The sequence below is a fragment of the Syngnathus scovelli genome, chromosome 21 (assembly GCF_024217435.2).
Source record: "Syngnathus scovelli strain Florida chromosome 21, RoL_Ssco_1.2, whole genome shotgun sequence".
NCBI classification, from domain to species: Eukaryota; Metazoa; Chordata; class Actinopteri; order Syngnathiformes; family Syngnathidae; genus Syngnathus; species Syngnathus scovelli.
Genome location: NC_090867.1, coordinates 4140108 through 4162192, shown reverse-complemented (window position 1 = coordinate 4162192; position 22085 = coordinate 4140108). Strand labels below are relative to the sequence as shown.

The 22085-nt window shown below is 43.0% G+C and overlaps 2 protein-coding genes across 5 annotated transcripts; both read right to left on the bottom strand.

The window, feature by feature from the left end:
• Positions 1 to 28: 28 nt before the first annotated feature.
• On the bottom strand, positions 29 to 16000 carry LOC125991524 (zinc finger protein 385D). 2 transcript variants are annotated; one of them, XM_049759495.1, is made up of 9 exons: positions 15716 to 16000; positions 6939 to 7148; positions 3911 to 4062; positions 3677 to 3784; positions 2828 to 2999; positions 2130 to 2477; positions 1762 to 1970; positions 1500 to 1604; positions 29 to 1389 (listed from the first exon to the last, which is right to left on the bottom strand). In XM_049759495.1, the coding sequence occupies exons 1-9, from the start codon at positions 15753 to 15755 to the stop codon at positions 1159 to 1161; spliced, it is 1575 nt and encodes a 524-aa protein (XP_049615452.1). In that variant the 5' UTR covers positions 15756 to 16000; the 3' UTR covers positions 29 to 1158. The 2 variants fall into 2 exon arrangements, with proteins under 2 accessions (XP_049615452.1, XP_049615453.1); XM_049759496.1 differs by lacking the exons at positions 6939 to 7148; positions 15716 to 16000 and adding an exon at positions 5378 to 6928.
• A 2238-nt stretch (positions 16001 to 18238) lies between these two features.
• Positions 18239 to 21527, bottom strand: LOC125991530 (ras-related protein Rab-5C). 3 transcript variants are annotated; one of them, XM_049759506.1, is made up of 5 exons: positions 21361 to 21527; positions 20446 to 20732; positions 20130 to 20281; positions 19244 to 19460; positions 18239 to 18936 (listed from the first exon to the last, which is right to left on the bottom strand). In XM_049759506.1, exons 2-5 carry the CDS (start codon positions 20615 to 20617, stop codon positions 18794 to 18796), a joined length of 684 nt encoding a protein of 227 aa, XP_049615463.1. In that variant the 5' UTR covers positions 20618 to 20732; positions 21361 to 21527; the 3' UTR covers positions 18239 to 18793. The 3 variants fall into 3 exon arrangements, with proteins under 3 accessions (XP_049615463.1, XP_049615467.1, XP_049615466.1); XM_049759510.1 differs by having other exon boundaries at positions 20446 to 20661; positions 21361 to 21508; XM_049759509.1 differs by having other exon boundaries at positions 21222 to 21371.
• Between the last annotated feature and the right edge of the window lie 558 nt (positions 21528 to 22085).

Sequence of the window (22085 nt, the reverse complement as noted above, 5' to 3'; positions counted from 1 at the left end):
TTCAGCGAAATAAACCAAACATAACACGAAATATTTTCATATTTATTGGCTCACAACGGAATTGGAGGAAAATTTAGTACAGACAAAAAAACAATTTATCTGCATTTTTTTAAAACAAAAATACGATCATATAGTTATTCATTTTGGCTCAAGAGTACATGCTAGCGAGGTTACTTGCTTTGGCAACTAATCTTAGAACAAACTTTTAGAATTCCATGGCTGATCTGAGCAAATAATTTCTAAAATATACATGTGCCCACCTGCACTGTAGTACTTCCAGTGCATACATTTTTGTGATTGTTTCAATGCAGTGGAAATGAACACAACCACAGCCACGTAATAATAATACTACATACAAATGAATACATTATACACACTCAACACATTTATCATAGTAGCCTACATTATTGCACTTGATGAACAGTTACGGCAGTTTTTGTGCTCAGGATGGAAAAAGCTATTAAAAAATATTTTACAGATCGGTATAATGACTCATGAAATATAATTTTTGTCAGACTGCATCTTCGTGTTACACAAAAAGCATCTCAAAGTACATAAAATTAAAGTATTTGAAGAATGTGGGGGGAAAAGGTTCCCCATCCCTACTTTAATGGCTCATGTCCGATGCAGTTTCCACTGTTATTAATTGATGAAATCAAAGTACATTCACCAAGTATAGTGAAATTTCTTGGCTTAGTATTATGGCACAAGTCAGCAAAAGACAAACAGAAAGACGGAACGGGGTTCATTACATATTTGATGTTCACGACCAAACAATTCTGTTTTTGATCAGTAAGACAAGTGATTTATACACGGAACCTAATCCAGGAATGATACTGTTTTTCCCAGAGTACTAGAGAGCTCACATAAAAGTTTTAACACGTGCCCACTCTTGTGTAATGGCAGATTGTTCTCATAAATAAAACACAATATATTCACTATTATGGCTTCCAATAAGATTTAGACCCCTACTAGGGAACATGCACTCAAACACTTGAGTCATGGTCCTCACATAGTGATTCCTTGACTTATGAATTCATTAATTTATTTACATCTTGAGTCGAAAGACTTGTAAATGTCATAAGTCGAGGTAGCACTTTTGGTCAGTGTGCATACTGTACCGATGATGTGTCAAATGTAACATTTTTGTCCTCATTGTCAATAAGGAGAGAAAATAATGGCCGGGTGCGTGGCCCTGAGGGGTCCCGGGGCAGGCCTGAAGAGGGCGGGGCTTATCAGCGGACTGTGGACGATGGCTGCGGGACCCTGCGGCAGCCGTAATGCCAGCGGCGAGGACGCCAGAGTGCACAGAGCAGCTGGGTTGAGGGCGCTGGTCAGCAACCCTGCCGGCAGGGCCTTGGACAGCTGCTTCTGCAAGGCCAGCTTTGTCTGCAAGGGACGTCGGAGGGAAGCGCATTTCAAACTGTCCTAATTTTTACCCAGTCATTTCATCTCCTAATTGTAGCCAAAAATCAAAAGTGTGTGAGTATAATTCTTACCGCGAATGCGGTGCTGGGCTGCAGTTTATTAAAGGGTGTGAATTTGGACTTCACCTTCACAGGCTTCCCGGCCAAATGCTCTTTATGTCTCCTGCTGTTCATGTGCTGTTAAACACATTTGGATGACACTTCAACAGGTTTTCAGGATTTATGATGCGTGAAAATGTTCTTTTGCAAAAAGTTTCCGGACTTTTACGATGAACCTAAAACACCTTTGCAAGTGGACTTCATCTGACAGTCTCTAAATTCTCTGTATGTTTACCTGTTTGAGCTGTGACTCAGAGTTGACAGCCACTTGGCACAGCTGACAGTGAAAACGCTGGCCGGTGACACCCGCCACCACCTTGGTCTTGTTGCCGACCATCCGCTGCTTAATTATTCGGCAGGGGCGTCTCGGCGACGACGTCCTCTTCGGCCTGCGGTGCGAGCGGCTGCTGTTGGGGCTGTGCAGCATCTGCTTGTGTTTAGAACCTGGTGAGCGGGGACATTAAAAGTATTTTTGTATCTTTGTTTAGTGATGTATAGTGACAGACAAAACAATACAATGTTATCCCACTAGATAGCAGCAGAGACTGCTTGGTGCCATTCGAGGCAAAGGATAAAGAATGCAAGTGCAGATATCACACCTACCACTACAATGAGCTTCTAATTGGGAGCTGGAGTTCACCGTCACTTTGCAAGTGGGACAATGGAGCTGTTTTTTGTTGCCTTCCTTATCCTCCACCGCCCCAACCCCCTCCTTGTCTTCTTCCTTGACAACAGGATGCCCTTGAGCGTCGAGTGGTGCTGCCGAAGCGGGAGGTATTCCGCGGCCTTCTAAAGGTGTCTCCTCTTGTGTTAGATTGGGAAGCGGCGGGCTGTGAGGGAATTGCTGGGACGTTTGAGGAGATTGGTTTGTAGAGGAGTCTGTAGTGGGGGCGGCGGGGACTGGGGAACTCCCGTGGCGTTTTTCCACTTGTGCCGTTGTGCTTGATAAATCTCAACACACACAAGCATGACAAACATGAAAAATTGAGAACTTTGTAGTCATCCTGTGTACAGTAAATGCAGACGACTATTCAAAGAAAAATCCAAATAAAAGTAGGTGATGAAAATTCTCCAGGTGCTTTTTGTGCCTCTTTGCAGGGCGTCGCTGCTTTATGGGAGTAATTAGCCGTGTGACAGAGGCTATGATTGCAGGGCAGGTAATAACTGCTAATCAGTCAGCGGTGACAGCTTACAAGATTTAGCATCTCATCGTCGCCTGCCTCAATTACTGCTCATCACCTTCAGGAGGGAGAGTGGGATGCGGTTCATCTTTGCACCCCGCCCAAGTATATTTTCCATACCTGTTGTGTCGTTTAAATTCAAGTCTGTTTGCGTGTCACTTCCTCCCGCCGTCCCCTTCTCTTTCTCCGCTGCGGCTGGCTTGGGCTTGTTCTTCTGCCGGTTCCTCTGGGTCTCCATGGCCTTCAGCTTGCGAGTGTGTTTGTGACCTTTGTAGTGGGCCTCGGCCTGGTTCTGGTCATGAACACATTTGAATTTAAGAGGTGGTAAAAGAAGTGCAGTAACAAAGTATTTGTACTTTCTTACTTCCCACCACCAACACGCACACACAACAGCAGAACAGTTGGGTGATTTAATTAGTGATGGGCAGCATGAAGTCAGTTAAGTGTAATCGCTCCATCTGCCTCATCTCTTCGGCTGCGTGTGCAAGCGCGGTGCTGGGGGACAAACGATAACAGTCAGCGTTTGACTGCGAGGAAGTCCCGGCATGGCCGCCGTCCTGATCATCAATGTCCGCACAAATGAGCGCCCCGTTTGGAGTCGCGGCATCTCATGACCGTCCTCCCGAGCTCATTTGCTCATCTCACCACTGATTCGGTGTGACACAATTTGCCCTCACGTCTGTGAACACTCGCATGACCTCGGAGCTCATCTCCGCGATAGCATGCGGCCCTTTATACTGCTAGCTAACAATATAAATGCAAATATGTGTAAAAATGAATTATGACTGGAAAGGTAGCTACGTTAATGTGAATAGGAAGGTCCGATAAGAGGAGGGGAGAGGAACTCGCTGATTGGTTTGCTCTCAGAGGCCAGAAAATGGAAGAACGATAAGAAAAGGCTGCCTCGGCAATATTTGAGTGTACAGACAGACCGTATGAAATGTGCAAAATGAGAGCCGGGGCACTTACAGTGGAGTTAAAGCGCAGGTGACAAATATTACAGGTGATAGTGGCTCTTCTCTTAGGCGGGGCGATGCCGAAGGTGTGGTTGATCACTGCCTTTTGCACGGGATCCATCTGTGGAAAACAGATTTTGGTCCAAAGTGCAACAAGCAAGAGATTATTATTATTTATCATCTTAATTTTATCTTAATTTTATTTGATTTTATTATCTGTGAGGGTATTTTGTGGACTAAATCTCACCGCGTTGAAATTTGGGAAAAGGCTGAGGGGCGAGGAGGTGCTGATCCTGAGGGGCAAGAAGTGCTCCAAGTGGTTGTGCGGCTGGAGGCTCGCTTGGGCCGACAGTTGCAGGGAACCCAGGAGAGGGTGGACCTGGTTGTGGGACAGCGCACCTGCAAAGAAACACACCAGTCCAACGCTAGTAATAGTACATGCCAATGTTTGTCCAAACTCAACGAAAAATCTTTCCACTTGAAGACCTTGTCACACTTGGCTGGCCCGAGCGCTATTAAATTATCATTTACACGCACTGCGACCTTTGTCGAAACCCAAGGCAAACATTAGTGAGGTGACATTTACACGCGGTGTGATCCAAAGGTGGGGGGTGTGTGTTAAGGTGTTAGTCATCGATGACGTACAAAATATAATTTTATTCTACTTGTCTTCATTAAAGGTTCTTGAACAATAATCAAAGGTTTCAGTGGGATTTAATCAATCTTTAAGCACTAATCTGCATTCGTCCCCCCTGTTTTCGATCTTTCTCATTTGGCTATGAAAAAAAAATAAAGTACTGTGGGAGAAAAAAATATGAGAAAGAATGAATTGCTATTTTTTTCCAAGATTGGTCTCTGGGTGATTCAACATCACAGAGGAAGCGATGGAGGGAAAAACTGCTTTGGTTCTTTTGGCGGGCTCCTGACTCGACGGAGGCCATTTTGGTGATAACCGATAACTTATTTAACCTTTTACATGCACTTATAATTAACAAAAAAGCTAATGTGCTGGGAAATGAGCACTATCAGCACTGATCAGATGGAGCAAATGCTCCGTTATCAAAGGCACTTAAAATAAAGCGCCGCCATCTGCTTGAATCGAGATAAGGCGGCCCGATCGAATGTGCCGAATGACGGTGTGCCGGGCGTTTTTGCCGTACAAGCTTAAAGTGCATTGAAAACAAAATCTATCCACCACTAATTTATATGCAAATGGTATTTAAATGAGCAGCTAATCTGATGCCGTGCGTGTTTATGTACTGAGCTGAGCAAACCGTGGTCTATGTGACGACGTCGTTTACTTATCTCGCTTTGCACGAGTTTCCTTATCAAAGTACTCGTAATGAAAAATATCACAGTCACTATATGAACAAATATAACAAGTCAAAAAAAGAATCAGCATTTCCTTCCAATTGCTGAAAAAACCCTACAAATTAATGACAAAAATGGCTTTTATCTAGATTAGATTTAAATTATGCGAGCTAATCCTCAGGGAGGCATTGGCATAATTGGCAGCAATCTGCTGTGACATTGGCAATTTTTTTTCTTGCCTTAAAATGACTTGGCACATCTGGGGAACAGCGTGGCGCCATTGTGGGGGTCACCGCCCCCCACTTGGCCCCTATAAGAGGGGCCAATTAGTTCAAGAAACAGCCCCGACTGCCAAAAGCACATTTTCCAAGAAGCACTTGTTCCATCCCCCGAGCGAGCTTACCTAAGAGCATCTCCGCTTGTTTTGGGATTCTTCCGCTAGTCACTCAACTTCTGTCAGTTGAACTCTCATCAGGAACTTTTGGGGCAAATCGCGTCCTCCTTTTGAAATGGCCGTCCTTTCAGTCAGCGTCACATTATGGCGTCCATCCAGAGCACCGGGCGGTACACCTCGCAATTAAAAAGCGCCATGCTCGGCCGGTCCCCGTACCCTTCCCGCCCCCATTCGGAGACGACGCAGGGAAAGCGGGATGCTGAGTGTGCGTGAAGAGCAAGTGCGTTATTCTTCTGGGTGCGTGAGAACGCACCACAGCAAAGGATGGAACGAGCGAGTGAGAAAGGGAGGAGAGAGAGAGAGAACGAGAGAGGTTGGCTATGAGCAACATCCTTCATCCCCCCTCCTCCCCTTCCTCTTCCTCCCTCCAGCACAGATTTCTATTCAGAACTGCCACCTGCACGCTCCCCCCCCCTGAGGACACTCAACCATAATGTCTTTCCTTCCCGGGATTACTTGAAAACAATGGGAATGATTTATTAGTGTTATTCTTTGCTAGATGGCAAGCATGTTACAAAAAGGAAAAGCGGAAGGCGCATTTAAAAGGAAACCAAATTCATTTGCACAACAGATGTGCTCGGATTGGGATGTCATTAATGAGATTGATGACATCAGCGCTCCTGTTAAAAAAATACCAAAGGTTGAGCGCATGCAGGTTCAGAATTTAGACTTTTTGGTTGTGATACTCAGCAGGGGCGGAGCTAGGGGGTGGGGCGGGGGGCAAGGCTATCTCAGGGGAGAGGAGAGAATACCTCCTTTGAGACCGTGGAGTTTATCAAACGGTGATAATAGAAAGTGGTTTGTTCCATTCCCGTTTCCAAAGGGGGCCCCCCACGGAGAATGACCCTATTAAACCTAATTTCATTCGCAACTCCTTCATGCAGCTAAATAAAAGGGAATGTTAGTTCAGCTGCGAGAACGGGTATTATTAGGGTCCTTTAATCGCAGAGCAGGCGGAATGATGCTAAGCGTCAACTTAATTGACTTGGGTCATTTTGTCTCGAGCAAAAAATAGAAAGGGAGTTAAAAAAAGCTTGTAGAATTAATTGTGTCTGATATGAAAATGCATAATCCAAAGAGCGACATGCCCGAGCTTCCCTTTGCCGACAGCGTGACTGGCAAACTTTGAAGTATAACTGACCGTGGCTAAAGGTTATTTTCTGACACATGCGCAAAATGCCAATACTGTTGTGATGATGACAAAATGAGGTCGGAGCAAGCAAGACATTAAACAGCGGCGACTGAATTAATTGAATATTGTGCGGAGCGGCTAAATACGCGCGTTGAGCTGATGGAATGAGACAGCTCCCTACATCAACATTAGATGTGGCCTGCGTTGGCTCATTACAGCTTTTGCTTGAGAGGAATGGCAGCGGGCGAGAGTGATGAATGGCCTCGTGTCAAAACAGGTGTGCAGGAACAAAAAAATACCAAGCATCTTTTCAGGAATGGCGAGTTTCATCCAACTACACACAAAAAAAAAAAAAGAAATATAAAAAATGAGCAGTACCTGATCCGACAACCTTGGCCAGTCTGCGCAGTCTCCTCTGGTGCGTTTTGCCCTTATAATGGATCTGGGCCTGGGCTCCAGAATTAAGCCGGATGCTGCACACCTGGCACACGGTGGCGCTGGCGTTGCCTTGACGCCGCTCGCGCTTAGCCCTTGGTGCCACCCTTTTCTTGTCTTCATTTTCCTCTTCTTCTTCTTCTTCTTTTCCATCTAGGATGGGAACAATGTGCATTGTTAGGAAGGAAATAAGATTGGAAAATTTCAGAGGGGCCAGCGCCATCGTGCCCCCCCTGTCTAGCTCCACCAATGGTTGGTACTTGGTGTAAATAGTTCTCCAATTTGAGAGAAGTGTGAAAGATGCTGAAAGATGCAAATGCTCTCCCAAAACAAAACCGTTTGCTAACAACAATGGCCTGACATTTCTCCCCGGAAGATCGCCGACAGGCAAGTGTCACGGCCCACAACAACAACAAACCCCAAATCATCAAGATGTGAGCACCCCCAGGGGACACACAAGAATAGGGGAAGTCCACTCCTTCAATTTACAACTGGAAAAGCCTTTTAGACATGAAATGTCTTCAACTTTGTGCATTGTATGTGTGGTACGTCACGGAAGTCTCCACAGGGGGGCAACATGACTCCACAGGATTCAAAATGTAGCCGTGTCATTACTATGATGGAGGAGCATGCTCAGGGTGGCCATTCTTTTTCCAAACAGAGATATCACACAAGAGTGATTGCTTAAGGCTCAGCTTTATCTGCTAATAATCTGTGGTGGGTGCCACTGTGTCAACAATACAGCCAGTAGAATGAGGTGTGCATTAACCGCTAATAAAAGGCCTATACAGTATCTCTGGCACATGTCAGGCCAATATATCATAGCTACGGTGGTAGTCCAGGTCCTTGAGCTTGGGAAGTTTGGAGTTTGAAAAAAAAAAAAACGTTCAGTGTTTTAATTTAAAAATAAAAAAAAGGCTAAAAAGCAGCCATATCCTGGGGTTGAAAAATATGCATAATTATACATATTAAATTATAGTCATAGTATTGAGGGAAGAGTAATAATTAAATGTCATTAAAACAGTTACTAATGTTAAAATGTTTGTACAGTTAATAAAGTTATCACAGTAGCAGTGATTTTTTTTTTTTTTTTTAATGGCTTGATGGTTTTAAGCTCCAGCATCCACTGACAATGTGCGAATGTTGGCCCATGTGTAGCTCAGTTATTTGTTTTAGCACTTTTCATGTGATAATAGCCGCGATTAAAACCATGGCGTATTTGATCATTCTGCCCGGTCTCCTTCATTTGCAAAAAAAAAAAATCTGTTTGTAGAAATTTCAATTTGTCCGCTGGAAAGATGAAAGCGGAAAGAAAATCTGTTTTGGCTAGAATTTATCTGCCTCCGAGCAGCGACGCGCACTTCAAAGCCAGCCATCCGTCACCGAGATTAATTTGAGTGATGCCGCGACCTGCCATCGGGCAAGCTGCTGCACAAAAAATGGTGACGGAATAATGGTTGGTAGTTGAACGCAAGCAGGTGTTCATTTAGACCTCGGACACCTTTAACAGTGCTCCCAGACTGCGGCCTTTTATTGTCATTTTTTTCCCCAGCTGAATTTGGACTGGACTGGCTGCCAGCCACCCACAGCACCAAAAAAAAAAAAGTTTGGTGAGTATGACATTAATCTTCAAACTGTTTTGTTGTTTTTTTAAAATCCCTACACAAAACCAAATAAACAACAATAATAAAAAAATTAAAAATTAGAAATTAATTGAAAATAAATAAAATTGTATCCGATTAGTCGATTACTCGATATAATCGACTCTGAAAATATTTAACAGTGACAGCCCGACTGAAAAAGTCTTAAGTCAGGTCACTCAAGAGTTGCGCGTCTGTTTGTTTGTATTTTAGTTTGAAGGCATTCGACATTTGAGGTGCACATGCATGCGCTGGCTGCCTGCCGGCATTGTCATGTCTGTAAATATCAGACGAAAGCCAAGCACGTCAAGCCGAGGTCATGAAGGCCGATTTATGTCTCTATCTGCTACTAGTGAGTGTGAGCGCCACAAAAGCAGAAGTCACCACCTCAGTGACCGCAGAGAAAAAGCATCGTGGAGGTCGCGCCGAACCTCGTCGAGCGACACAAAGGAATTCAATAATTCCAACAAAATACAGATACTCCCCGAAGCCGACGGTCAGAATGAATACTGAGACGCTTGATTAATGCAGAATGACAGGTGGACTATAATTAAAGTTGTCGCTAGGCAACCGTGCTGCTTTTGTGAGAGCACGAGTTTGAAACCCCCGTCACACACGGCTCAATTACCCTGTAATTTGAGCACAAAAGACCAAGAAATGGGACAGTTTCGAGTGAATACGACAGACACAAAGCGGCTTGCCGTAGCTGCTCTCCATAGCAGACTGTCTGCAATGCTAGCAATGAACTTTCGTATGAATGCTAGCACACAATGATGCAAAAAGCCATTGCTAACAGAACTAGCATTAATGTCGAGGCCATTATAAATCTTCAGATCTGAATTCTGAACACATGACTCCATACGGTGAAGAGTCTCAAAATATTCCTCAAAGCATCGGCCGCCTGCGCGGAGGTTTTATGACGGCGACAAGCGGTCCTGGTGTCAAGGTCATTCGCAAACTCAAATACAGCAGTGATTCACACTGTTAGGTAAGTGAGTGGGAGTTGGTAAGTGGATGCATATTTTTAGTCGCTCTGTTTCCACTGGGACACTCAACATGAGTAAACGATGCCAAATAAGTTGGAGATGAGACGCACATCTTCAAGAAGCCCCACACTCACGCATCTGTCCCAGCTTGACATTCATGTGGTGGACACCTCGCAGTAATCAGCAGATAACACAGCACTGTGTAGCTGGAGATTAACTGCAGTGTTAAACAAAGAGCTTGAGCAGGTTTGGGACATGCCAGCTCTTTAATTAGACCTCTGCTATCTGACATTGTTCACCAACACACACACAGGTGCAAACACACACCCATTGTTGCTTCAGTTTAAACAGTATGAAATATCAAACGCGGTGGAGTAGCGGGATTTTATTTTATTTTTTTAATGTAAAGCGACAATTTGCTTCTCTCTTACTCCAAAACAAAACTTTTTAAATGAGAAAATAGCACTGATGTGATATTTTATTTTTATTTATTTTTTCACTCGTAAGTCAAAGCAAAAAAAACTAAATTGGCTAAAACTAGGTCACTTGTATGTCAAGGCACTGATGTATTTAGATATCTTTTTTTAAAATGTGTATTTATGCAGAGATTATGCAGTCATATCGGACAAAAGCGCAAGAGAAGCGTTCCTGCCGTGCTGGCTACCCAGTAACAGGACACACAGCGGGGGGCTAAACGAGCGGCCCACCTCACGCTGGCGAAAACCCTTGGCGAGCGTCCAGCAGAGTAAAGGACGTGCGACCGAGCCAAGGACAAGAGCCGCGCGGCAGGAGAGGGGAGATAAGAGGTTAGCGAGGCAAAGGCGGCCAATGCCAAGAGGAGAATGCGTTTGTCTGGTGATAAACACGGCGAGGGGGAAATATTAGGACAAAGCCCGTGATTTATATTGCGATGCAAATAGGCCCGCAATGGCCGGCGGGATAAGACAATTTGAGTCAAAACCAGTAAAGAAAAAAGTGCCGGAAAAATTCTAATATTGGAAGGGATTTTTTTTTTTTTTTTAACTGCAGGGAGGGACTGTGTTCCAAGCAAGGACAACAGCAATTTTGGGCATCTGTCAGCGACCATCTGGGTGGACCCTAAGGCTGCTAAAGGGATGTGACCTCTGTTTAAAATGGAACACAGTCCTTCAACTCCCACCGGCCACAATATAAGGAACACTAATTAGGAATTTCGCCTCTGTTCTATGTTGATCTACACTGTTTAGCGGGGCGCATAAAGTGTTTCGGTAGACCGGATCTGAACCCCGGGGCCTCGGGTTTCAGATCTACAGACTACAGGAAGGCGATACAAATGACACGGAAGACGCTTTTATTCGTCATCCTCATGAGTCATCCATGCCTCCATGTTTTCTTCCACCCACGACTATCGCTTCACATGGAAAGCATACGGTCGGTTCGCTCGGCCTGCCATCCCTCAGCGTTCGTTACGAAGAAAACCCCCGCGGCGGAATCTAAGCGTCTGCTTATTCAGTGGGACGGAGACAGTCAGTCATATCAAATGCATCCCGGGACATGTCACGCGTCCCCCGCTGCACGCATCCATTATCAACGTGGCAACGTTGCCGTTCCGGGAGCTGTCAAGGGGCACGGACGGGGCAGGAAGTGTCATAACCCCGCTATGCCCTGAGATTGTTTCCAAATGTAAACGCGCGTTCACACCCTTGTATCCCTGCCAAGAGCACTTGAATAGTTGTTGGCTGAAATTCCACGGATGGCTTTTTATAGCCAACTCTCTCTGGGATTTACATATTCAGGACTAATAATGGAGCCAGGGTACTTACTGCGCCGTATTGACATTTAGCAGTGTGATGTTTGGAGCGTTAATGTGTCTATTAATAATAGTAGGATATACTATGTGCTCACCGGTCACAACATTAGGTAGACTTGCTCAAGCTAGCACTTGGTTACATTATTAATAATTAAGGCCCAACTGATTGTGATATTTGGCAGAATAAAATTCTGATAATCAAATGGTTGGTATCATTTAAATTAAAAGTCAACATTTCAATTCAGTGAGCCAAACTGACACTTCCTTTCAGCCTCCTTGTTGCTAAAGCCATCCGAAAGCATTGCTGGGGAAATGTGGGTCGCGTCTTTATTCTGAGTGTGGAAGGAAGGAAGGAAAGAAGGAAGGAAGAGTGGCAAAGAATAAGCGACTCGGTCTAATTTTACTGGATGGCCAACGATTACTCTCAACTTGCTTTATGGACATGTCGGTAAATAATAAACAAGCACTACTATATACATATGTATCTGTATTTTCTTGTTGTTCTCATCCAGCCATTAGTTATCTAAAAGATGAAATGATTTTACCCTTCAGTGAAAACAGGTGAAGAAATCCAATGCGGTGTTTTTGTTTTCAAACCAAATCATCCCCGACGCAAGATAAGATCGCTCACATTCCCAGAAAAGCCATCCATCCTGCAAATGGCTTATCTTTGCCGACTTCTTTTCGGAGCCTTGACAGGAAAAATTGAATTGATTTTTTTAATTAGGTTCACTCTCTGGGTAAATGGGCCTAATTGCCTGAATTATCACACTGGATCCTTAAGGTGGTTTGGGTTAAGCACAAAACGCATTGCCGCTGCAGTACACCATGCGGTCGCATAAAATCAAATTCTTATCAGGGGGCGAACACATTTTTGTAGTTAAAAGGCGAGTCGAACGTTAGCAGATATTATGCTAATGTCAAGACTTGATCCATGTTAAGACTGGTAGGTTTTATAAAAACAATATAATGTTTTGCAATCATGATTTTATGTGTTCAGTGAATGTAAACAAAGTGAGACTAAATATAAAATGTCTCTGTGTAAAATACTTTGACCTGCATTGTAAATTCATCCGTGGACAGAGGAGAGATGATTATAAGTGGCCATTTAACTACCTACAGTGGCTGCCTCAGTGTGTTTCACTCATGACTGGCGGAAGAGTGTGTGTGTGTTTGTGTGTGTGTGGGGGGGGGAAGCGTCACAAAAATCAGCAGAGCAGTGAATGCCATAATGGCTCCCTAATTTAACGGCCATTTAATTTGGTCTGCAGGGCAAGTCTTTTGTGTCGGGTAGGGATGGCTTTTAAAAAAGCAATAGAATTTGACGATTAACGGCAAAATTCGTTGACAATAGAGGGCACCTGTCAATTTCTCCCGCAAACCTGTGTTCCCACTTTTACCGGGATGTTTTTTCGTCATTTACATTTTCCGTCTAAAAACAGACAATAACGTTGCAAATTTCAAATGTGGGGGGAAAAAAAGGGCCACAATTTGCATTCGTCGTGCTTCATTTTTCCACCCGGGGCTCCAGCCAGCAGCAGAGGTTTATTTGGGGGCGGGGTCTCCCCACCCTCACACCCCCAAGCTCTATCTTTGCTTGCGAGCAGCAGAATAAAGATCACAGTTATCAGTGCACGGGCAGGCTGTCATGTGACTTGTAATGACACAGCCCAAAGACGAGCCATTACAATCTCTGAAGGGAGCCTCGACACAAAAATCCATTTGGCCGTGTCTGAGGTGGGGGTGCGAGTCTGTTGCGATAAGCCCGTGCGTCGTTTGTAATTTCGCGACTCACGCTCTCCGTTTGAAATATAGTTTTGGAGATAACGAAGACAAAGGTGCATTTTTTTTCGCCTTAATTTTGGTAATTACGGGGTTGGTTTTTTTTGAGGGGTGGTATCCTACCCATCGAGACATCTGGGCGACGGGGGGGATGGATTTCGCAAAGCTGGCCGGCGGCGAAGCACACGCCATGACCGAAAATGGCTGCACGAAGCACACGGGTGGACGCACAATTCCATCATTGTGTTTCTCGCGCACATTTGTACGTGTCGAGCCTTTTTGTTTTTGCGTCATTTCATGTAAATGCCAAATAAGAATCGACGGCATATGATGTTTTGCACACAAAGTGATCAGCAGGGGTGGCGAGTCTATAGACGCAGCAAGGGAGGGGCGGGGGCTATGCTGCAGCTCAAGCTGCTCCCATCGCAATCCCGTTCCACTTGGTTAGTCTCAATTTCACAGATGATGTTCTTCACCGAGACCGAGTCTGGAAGTCAAACGCCACAACGCAGACGAGACGCAGAGCAAAATTCAACTTCATCGCAACTGCGTGGCTTAAAAGTCATCGGCAAATGTCACCCTTCGGCCGGGGCGGGGCAACGAGGAATGCGGTGCTCCGCGGCGAACGCCGAGCAACGAGGCAGCTGGATACGAATAGGCAAAAATTAAATAACATTTATTATCATGGATATTTTTGAATAATAGATACTACTTTAAGTATAATTCATTTGTGGAAAATATATAAAATTATGGATCAGTCTTTTCTAGTTAAATAAATGTAGGTTAAAAAAATGTACATTCAAAACTGGGAAATACTTAATATTACAATAAATATATTTCTACTATTGAAAGCCCAAATTCCTTACTTGCATAAAATTATATACTGTAGTTGTCCATATGAAGGCCTTTCACTTCATAAACACCTCACCCCGACTGACTGTTACTCTCGAGTAAATTACAGCAAGAAAAATGTTATATATTATTTTAATATTAGTCAATTCTATACAATCAATAGCTGAAATGCTCAGTTAAATAACAAAGTAATAATAGTCATCTTTTTAAATCTTTGAAACAAACCACAGACAGACACAAGCTCCTATTTAATAACAATTGTTTCAACACAATCTCCAACACACACACACACACACGATACAATTAGCAGCGTGAATTTCTCACGCACATTTTCACAAACCCATTTTGACACAAATGAGCTGGAAAAAGCCCTGTAGCAGGACTCGCCGATATATTTATGATTTCTGAGCAAAAGAACGGCTGCGAATATTAAATCCACAGTGGGAGGATTCGTTTGTGAATTAACTCTCAGCGTTACGCTCAAGCTAAAATTGTCACAATACAACATGGTATGATATTCTGCGCTTTGCGCGAAAATATGCGTCATCTTCGAGTGTCGACGAGAGAGGCCCTTATGCGTGCACACCTACGTCCCAAAAGACGAGCGGCGGGCAGGTGAAGCAAAGTGGTGAAAATGACAACACGGCTTTGAGGAGTGGGCGACGGATTTAATGAATCAAGGACCTTTTGTTCAATGTAAGGGGGGGGCGGGGGGTGGGGGTGCTCGGAGAACACTGCCGGGCGTCGTTTGGAGCCATTTAGCCAATGCAGAGGAGGACGAGGGACTGGAAGGATGATGATGATGCGGGGCGCTTAAGTGGGCCTTCTCAGGTCGAATCGATTTTGAGCTCACAATAATCATGACCACACTACATGTATGGATAAATACAGAAAGGAGGATGTCTGTGTGATTTCTATTAGCGGGTTCGATGTTTGAGGCCTTTAAGAACATTTATTTAAGAATCAAATGCTCTTACGGTGGCCCACCAGCCTTATGTTGCTAACCATTGCTCTACACAAAGCTTTGATTACAAACACACATTTTTTCCATGTAATATACATATACATGTCCTTAATCCTAATTTAATATCTTAAATAAAACTGTAAATTCAATTTGAGCATTTTGAATTTTTTGTGGGTTTGTTTTGTGGAATTAAATGGCAAAAAAGTAAGAAATGTTTTAGTGAATAAAATATTGGCAATTTTAAAGCAAGGCACGTCTTTAAACGATTTTTTCTTTAACAAATAATAATCATGTTGAGTAAAAAAACATTTTTTTTTAAATTAAAACAGCAACTCCCAAAAAATTAAAAACCAAAGCATGAGCATCCTTTTTCAGAAAATATCAAAATGTCTTAAAAGGTGTAATAACGGCATGCTTATGTGGTAGAGTAAGTTATCAGACAGTGCTAATCTGCATGTAAATTTATTCTAGTTGCATTTAAGCATAAAAAAATTATTATTATTATTATTATTATTATTATTATTATTATTGATTAGTTTGTCTGAGTCCCATCAGCTTATTTAACGTGACATTTATATTAGTTTTGAGATCATTACAATCCAAAATGACCAAACTAGTCGTCCTCTAGAGAATTAGTCACAGAAAATAAATATGTATACACAGAAACCGTATAAATGTTTAAAAAAAACAAAAAAAGTATCTCCTACCGACAGGTGTCCCCTCTATTTTACCGCTGCTGATGTCCATTTCCTGGCTCTCGACCTGACTGAGCCCGCGCTCAGCTGCCTCCTCCTCAGTCTCTCCCTCTGCCTCCCTCTCTCTCTCTCCCTCGCTCTCTTCGACACATCCAACATGGCAGCGATGTGGACGCTCGTCAGCAAGTCTTCCATATTTGATGTGTCATAGCCACCCCACTAACTAATGCAAATAAACAGTTAATCTGACTTATGATCAATTAGGCAAAAGTTGCACAGCGCGGACACATCAAATCCTCCGCAGCTGTCACTCTTATTGTATGCCCTGTCAGCAGGCATCCTTGGCTGATCCCGCCCACTCCCCCCCCCCCCCCCCCCCCCCCCTCTCTATTAACATAGCTGGGCCATGTTCAAAAAGCGGATGCCTGCAGATTAATTCAGGAGTTAACCTGCTTCGGTGAGTTGCGGCTCAGCTGTCGGCCATTTGGTGCTGGATGGACAGTGGAAACATACTTGGAGTTTGAGCTATGTCCTTCTTATTGAAGTTGCTACATGACCCCAACGTAAGGCCGCTCACCCTAAAAATAAAGGCCAACACGCTTGTGCTGGCTTACAAGCGCAGACAAGGGTCTTTTTTTTTTTTTTAAATGAACCAAAACAGGCTTGGTCCATTTCAAGAAAGGCCGATCAGGATGCTCTCAGGACTAAATTTAGCAGGAGCACTTGGCGGCAACATTAGCATAAGTGCTCACTTTTTGTTCCGCACGAGTAGCAGGCCCGCGACACATTTCAATTAAGCCCGTCGCTGTGGCAACACTTGCCGCTCCTCTAACAGACATCGTGCTCTTCAAAATAAACACCTCATCTTCAATGAAAACCTCAAAAGCAACATTTACAATTTCCGTACTCTATTAAAAGCCTTCTTACCTTACCCCTTAGATGCCCAATACAGTCCACGTTACATATCAATATCAAATTAATTAAGAATACTTACGTCCACATATTTGCATAAAAATAAATGAGAAAATCTATACTATTGTTATTGATTTGAAAATCTATGTGCAGCTGCAAAAAGTAAATTTGTGTCAGCTCAAAATGCAATATAACCTGTAGTGTCCTTTGACCTTCTCTTTTGAATGCACACGTCCAACTGTTTTTATACAACTTTCTGTGATTCTCCCAGTCTCTCTGTTACGCAGCATATTTGTTATTTTATGCGTTCATTTGTGTTTCTTGCGCATTTCGACACTGTTCGGCGGCTCCACCGCGCGATCTTTCATTATAGATAAGAGACAATTATTGTTGTGCGTCGCTGATGGGATTGTTATCTGCGCGCACATCCGAGCGAGGCAATCCAAACGCCGCGTGCTCGTGCCCTTGCTGCTCACTGACAATTCTTCCAGGCCCCAAAAGATAAACACAATGCATTAGAAGGCAAATTTGCCTAGGTTGATATTCAAGCTTTTTACTGCACAGGGGGCTAATCTGAAACAGCCTTGTTGTTATGACAACCATTAAGGCCACTTTTGCTCGTCCATTTGTTGCGCAAATTGGACACAAACAACAATTATCACCGGCGGAGTAGAGAAAGGGGTAAAAGGTGCGTGAGGGGTTTCTTCCCGAGTCTTCCACCGCTGCCATTCACACAGGCCAAGCATGAAATGAGTTCCTCTCTATGACACATGGTGATTGACAGCGGCGCAAATGAGAAATTATTTACTGTGAACAGAGCGGGCCGCCTGCTCTTTGGCAGCAATGCTGCATATCTTGGTAGCGAGTGAAGAAGAAGATGATGATGATGATGCATCATCACAACCACTGCAGTACAGCGGATGGGGGGGGGGGGGGGGGGGGGGGGGGGGGGGCAGTCATTATGATCCCTATGGAGACGCGACTTGATTTTGGAAACGGATGTGCCATGCATAGGTTGAAGCATTTACAGATATTTAGTGGAACTAGTAAAAATAAACAAATAAACAGCAAGTTGGTACTGCAGCTGTACAGACATAAAAATGTACATTGTTATTTAGGGTGGCCATCAGATACTAGTTCTTAAATGTTTTCTAGACAATTCTATATGTGCACAATTATTCATTTCATTTTAATATACAAAAGAAAAAGAAAGACATAGAACAAACGCCTGGATTGCAGTGAGATGCTGCTATCTAGTGGTCAAACATGGTTTCTACTACAGAATTTTTTGCTGCTGCATATTTTTTCAGATCTTTTTTTTTTTGGGTTTTGGAGAAATAAGCCAAGGTGGTCATGAGCCTTCATACAAAAGTCTACAAACCCCAACTTTGAAAGAGAAGTAAAATAAAATAAAAATACACCATACTGTGATTGCACAAGTGGGCACACCGTTGTAAACTGGGATGTGGCTTTTTTTACCCCAGTTGAGCTGCACAGGTCATAGGTTATGTAAATGATGGCAAAGGTATTCAAATAATTTTTCTTGCTCACAAAACCAGCACATTTGAACAGGAGTGCGTTGACGTCTTACATAGCAGAAGACAAAGCACAAAGCATAAAATATGATCTTGCATGAGCTTTATTATATTTCATGTGTACACCTTATTTCCACCATTCTCATTTAAATCAATGACGATGACATCAACCTCCATTAAGACGTTACTGGAAACAAAGTCTATTTTCTGGTGATCGCTGAAAAGGGAAGTCAATGAAAGCTACTACACATGGTATGTAACAGTATATAATATATATAGTATTCATGTGTGTATATAAATATATATACTGTGTTTTTATATACACATAAACATACATAATATACACACAATACCCACGCAAAGATGGGAAGAGACAAAAATCATCCACCAAAAAAAAATAATAATCAGAAGACAGTTTTGATATAGGAAGTGATGAAGATGAGGAGGGAGGTAGATAGATGGAAGGAGACCAGTCAGAAGGGATCATCCCGCTTAGCTTGTGATTCTTGTCGTTTAAAAAAGAGGATCCAGATCATTGCATTTTAAATTTCAGTTTTAGAGCAGATGAAGAGGAGGCAAGGGGGAGGAGAGGGCTGCCTGTCCTCCAGTGTTACTTTTCTTAAGTGTTGTCCTGACGAAGGCTCTAGTTGCCGCCGCCGCCCATGGCGCCGCTACAGCAACGGCTGCTGCGGCTCTGAGAGGCGGTGTCGTGCAGATTCACTCCCGCGCCGGTCCGGCCTGGTTGGCCGGCGCCCGTCTGGGGCTCGTTCTTTGGTAGCTTGGTGGCTGAGAATAGACCAGGACGCAGGTTATTGAGAAGCAGCAAAAATCGTTTTCCATAACACATAATAGGACTATATTTGTTTGCAGAACTAGAAGTATGAATGTAAGCAAGCTTAACAGCCAAAAGCAGCGCAAGGCAAAAATAATTCAACACCAATTAGTTGTTTAAGTAACATGATGCTGATTGAAGTGCTTCGACGCCCTCTTGCGGCCTGTCAACATAATCGCAAACTTTTCAGTCTTTATTCCACACTAAAATATAAAATAAAAGGCCTACCTCCCTTTATTACATAAAAGAAAAAACACTTACCAATAGCCATAAAAATATCATTGACATTGAGTGCGGTCTTGGCTGACGTTTCCATGAAGAGGAGCCCGTTTTCTTCAGCGTATTCTTGTGCCTCCTGATGTTCCACCGCTCGCTTGTCGGCGATGTCCGCCTTGTTGCCGGCCAGAGCGATCACGATATTTGGGTTGGCTTGTCTCTGCAACTCCTTCACCCAGTTTTTGGCACGCGCAAACGTGTCCTGAGGACCGACAAGCTTTACTTTCCTTGCTGTCGCTCGTAGCGCTAAGTACCGTACGTATACAGTGCGTTCCAAAATTCCTAGTGCCCTCACAAGTTTTTCCGGATTCAAGGCGTCGCTTGGATATTTTGTCTTCATTTGAGAGCAGATAAAGAGCAGTTAAAAAACAAAAAAAAAGTCATACCTTGACCCACAAGTTTATTCCGTGCCCAACGTCGTAACTTAATTTACTTGTATAAAATTAACTGATGGGTATTTTTAAGAGGAGGCGAATTTGGCAGTCAAATAAAACAAAAAACTAATTAGTCGTAACTATTCAATTTTAAAAAAAGATAATAATAATTAACTTCTTTTTTTTTGGTCCCTTACCTTATGAATTACAGGTAGAATTTTCTTTTTTTTAATTATTATTTAGGGATGTTAGAATGTCATGATTCATTGTCTTATGTTTAATTGTGTAGGGAAAAGAAAAAAAAAAAATCAGCAAAAATATTTGGCTGTGACTCATTGGTCAGGCCCTAAAATTAAAATTCCACTTTGAAATGAATTGAAATGGCCTTGCTCCATTCCAGCCCCCAAACCACTACCATATTTTACTCATTATGCATGTTTTTTTTATGCAGTGTTGAATTGTGTGTGCAAAGAGTAAGGGTCGCAATTGCGACTCACCGCGTTGGTGATGTCGTAGACCACGATGGCGGCCTGAGCGCCTCTGTAGTACATGGGCGCCAGGCTGTGGTAGCGCTCCTGGCCCGCCGTGTCCCATATCTCAAACTTGACCGTGATGTCGTCCAAGCTGACCGTCTGGGTCAGGAAGGCCGCTAGGTGGACAAAGTACACAAACTTGTTGGAAAACATTGATGAGAACCTACTCTCAAAACTAATTAAAACAAATGAAATTTGAAACATCAAAATAACACCAAATATATATATAACTTACTATCCAAAACTATTACAACCACACAAAAACCATGTGTGATCTTACCTCCAATCGTGCTCTCTTGGAATTCATGGAACTGGCCTTTGACAAAGCGCAGCACCAGGCTGGACTTGCCCACTGCTGACTCCCCCAGCAGCACCAGCTTGAACTGGAAGCTCTTGTTGGCTGCCGCCGTTGCTCCGTTAGGTCTGCTCGCGCCTCCACCGCGTCCCGCCATTAACAAAGATGGATGAAGCTGTTTACGGATGGGGCGGCCCCGGGCTGGAATGAAACCAGACAGGCGACTCAGGCACTGGCGGTGGGTGAATTCGGTGATCAGACTCCAGAAGGTGCTGCATGAATGAGAGGGAGGGGAGCAACGATGATTTCCTTAGATTTGACAGATTAATGCAGTATTAAAATAATTGTTAGTTGCAGACATACTATTTTTGGATTTGAGGAGAAAACAAAGACAATTAAATACACATCACTTAATTGGTTACACATTGATTTTATTTAAGATGTCTAATTGTTTTCAATTTAATTTTACGAGATGTCAAAATGTTTTGCACAAATTACTTAATGTCGAATTGGTAACGTTGGTTTTTGTGGAGATGCTAAACAGCTTTACACAAAATTTATTTATCGTTCAATTTACATGTTTTCTACATGTCAGAATGGACCAGGTTGACCGCGGTGTTTTTTAATTCGCCATAATGTACCAAATTATTTTCTCAATCTTTTAGGAAACTGTTTTTGCCTTAAGATGACATTTTAGTCATAAGGAAATATAAATGTGACGAAATAAAGTCATTTATATAGTGAACCTGTTCGGTATTTACCTTATGTTCGGTCCAGGGTGTAGCTAAACAATACTGTCGAATTAGCCGCGATGCTAAATCCTGTTAGCAGCCTTTTTAGCCGTCGTTTTACACGAAAAGTTCGCTCAAAATACTTAAATCACCGCGCCAAAGTTCTTACCAGTAACGAAAGCTTGGTCAAAAATCAGCAACGACCATGCCAGTCCTCCGTAATAACAGTTTTAATGCTTTTCTTGTGGCGGAGTGCTTAATAATGTTTCACTTCCGCCTTGTGGAACTTCTTCTTCTGCGTCGTCTGTCTTTGCCAGTACTGTGCGCGCTTTGCACGGTACTGCCGACAAGTGGTGAGGTTGGGATTGCAAATATCCCTTGACCGTATTATTTTAATGTTATCAAATTAAAGAATTTAACAAATGATGCTGATAAATTTAAATAGTAGGTAACGTTAAACTACTTGAATTAATTTGAACTCAATTAAATTATAAATAATCAGAATTCCTTCCTCAACTCCTGCCCGACAAACAATTGCATAACAAGGACATTTTATTTGCAACCACTTCAACAGACGACTTGATTGATAAATAAACACCTTTGTATTATGTACTAGCAAAACCGGTTCAACAGCCATAAAACAAAGACGTGTATCTTAAGCCCCACCCCTTTACACTGCTTTTCCCTTGCTGCCAGATAGCAATACATACATAAAAATGTAAAGTATTACAATTCAACTGTATAATTTTGCGGAATCAAGAAAAATATTTTTGATCATTTCCATTAATTGGTGCAAAAACTAGCCACTTATCTGTAAACTTCCTATTTTCTCCACTAGATGGTAATACATGGCCGGATATATTCCGATCCAGTTACTTTACCTATGTCTGTCTT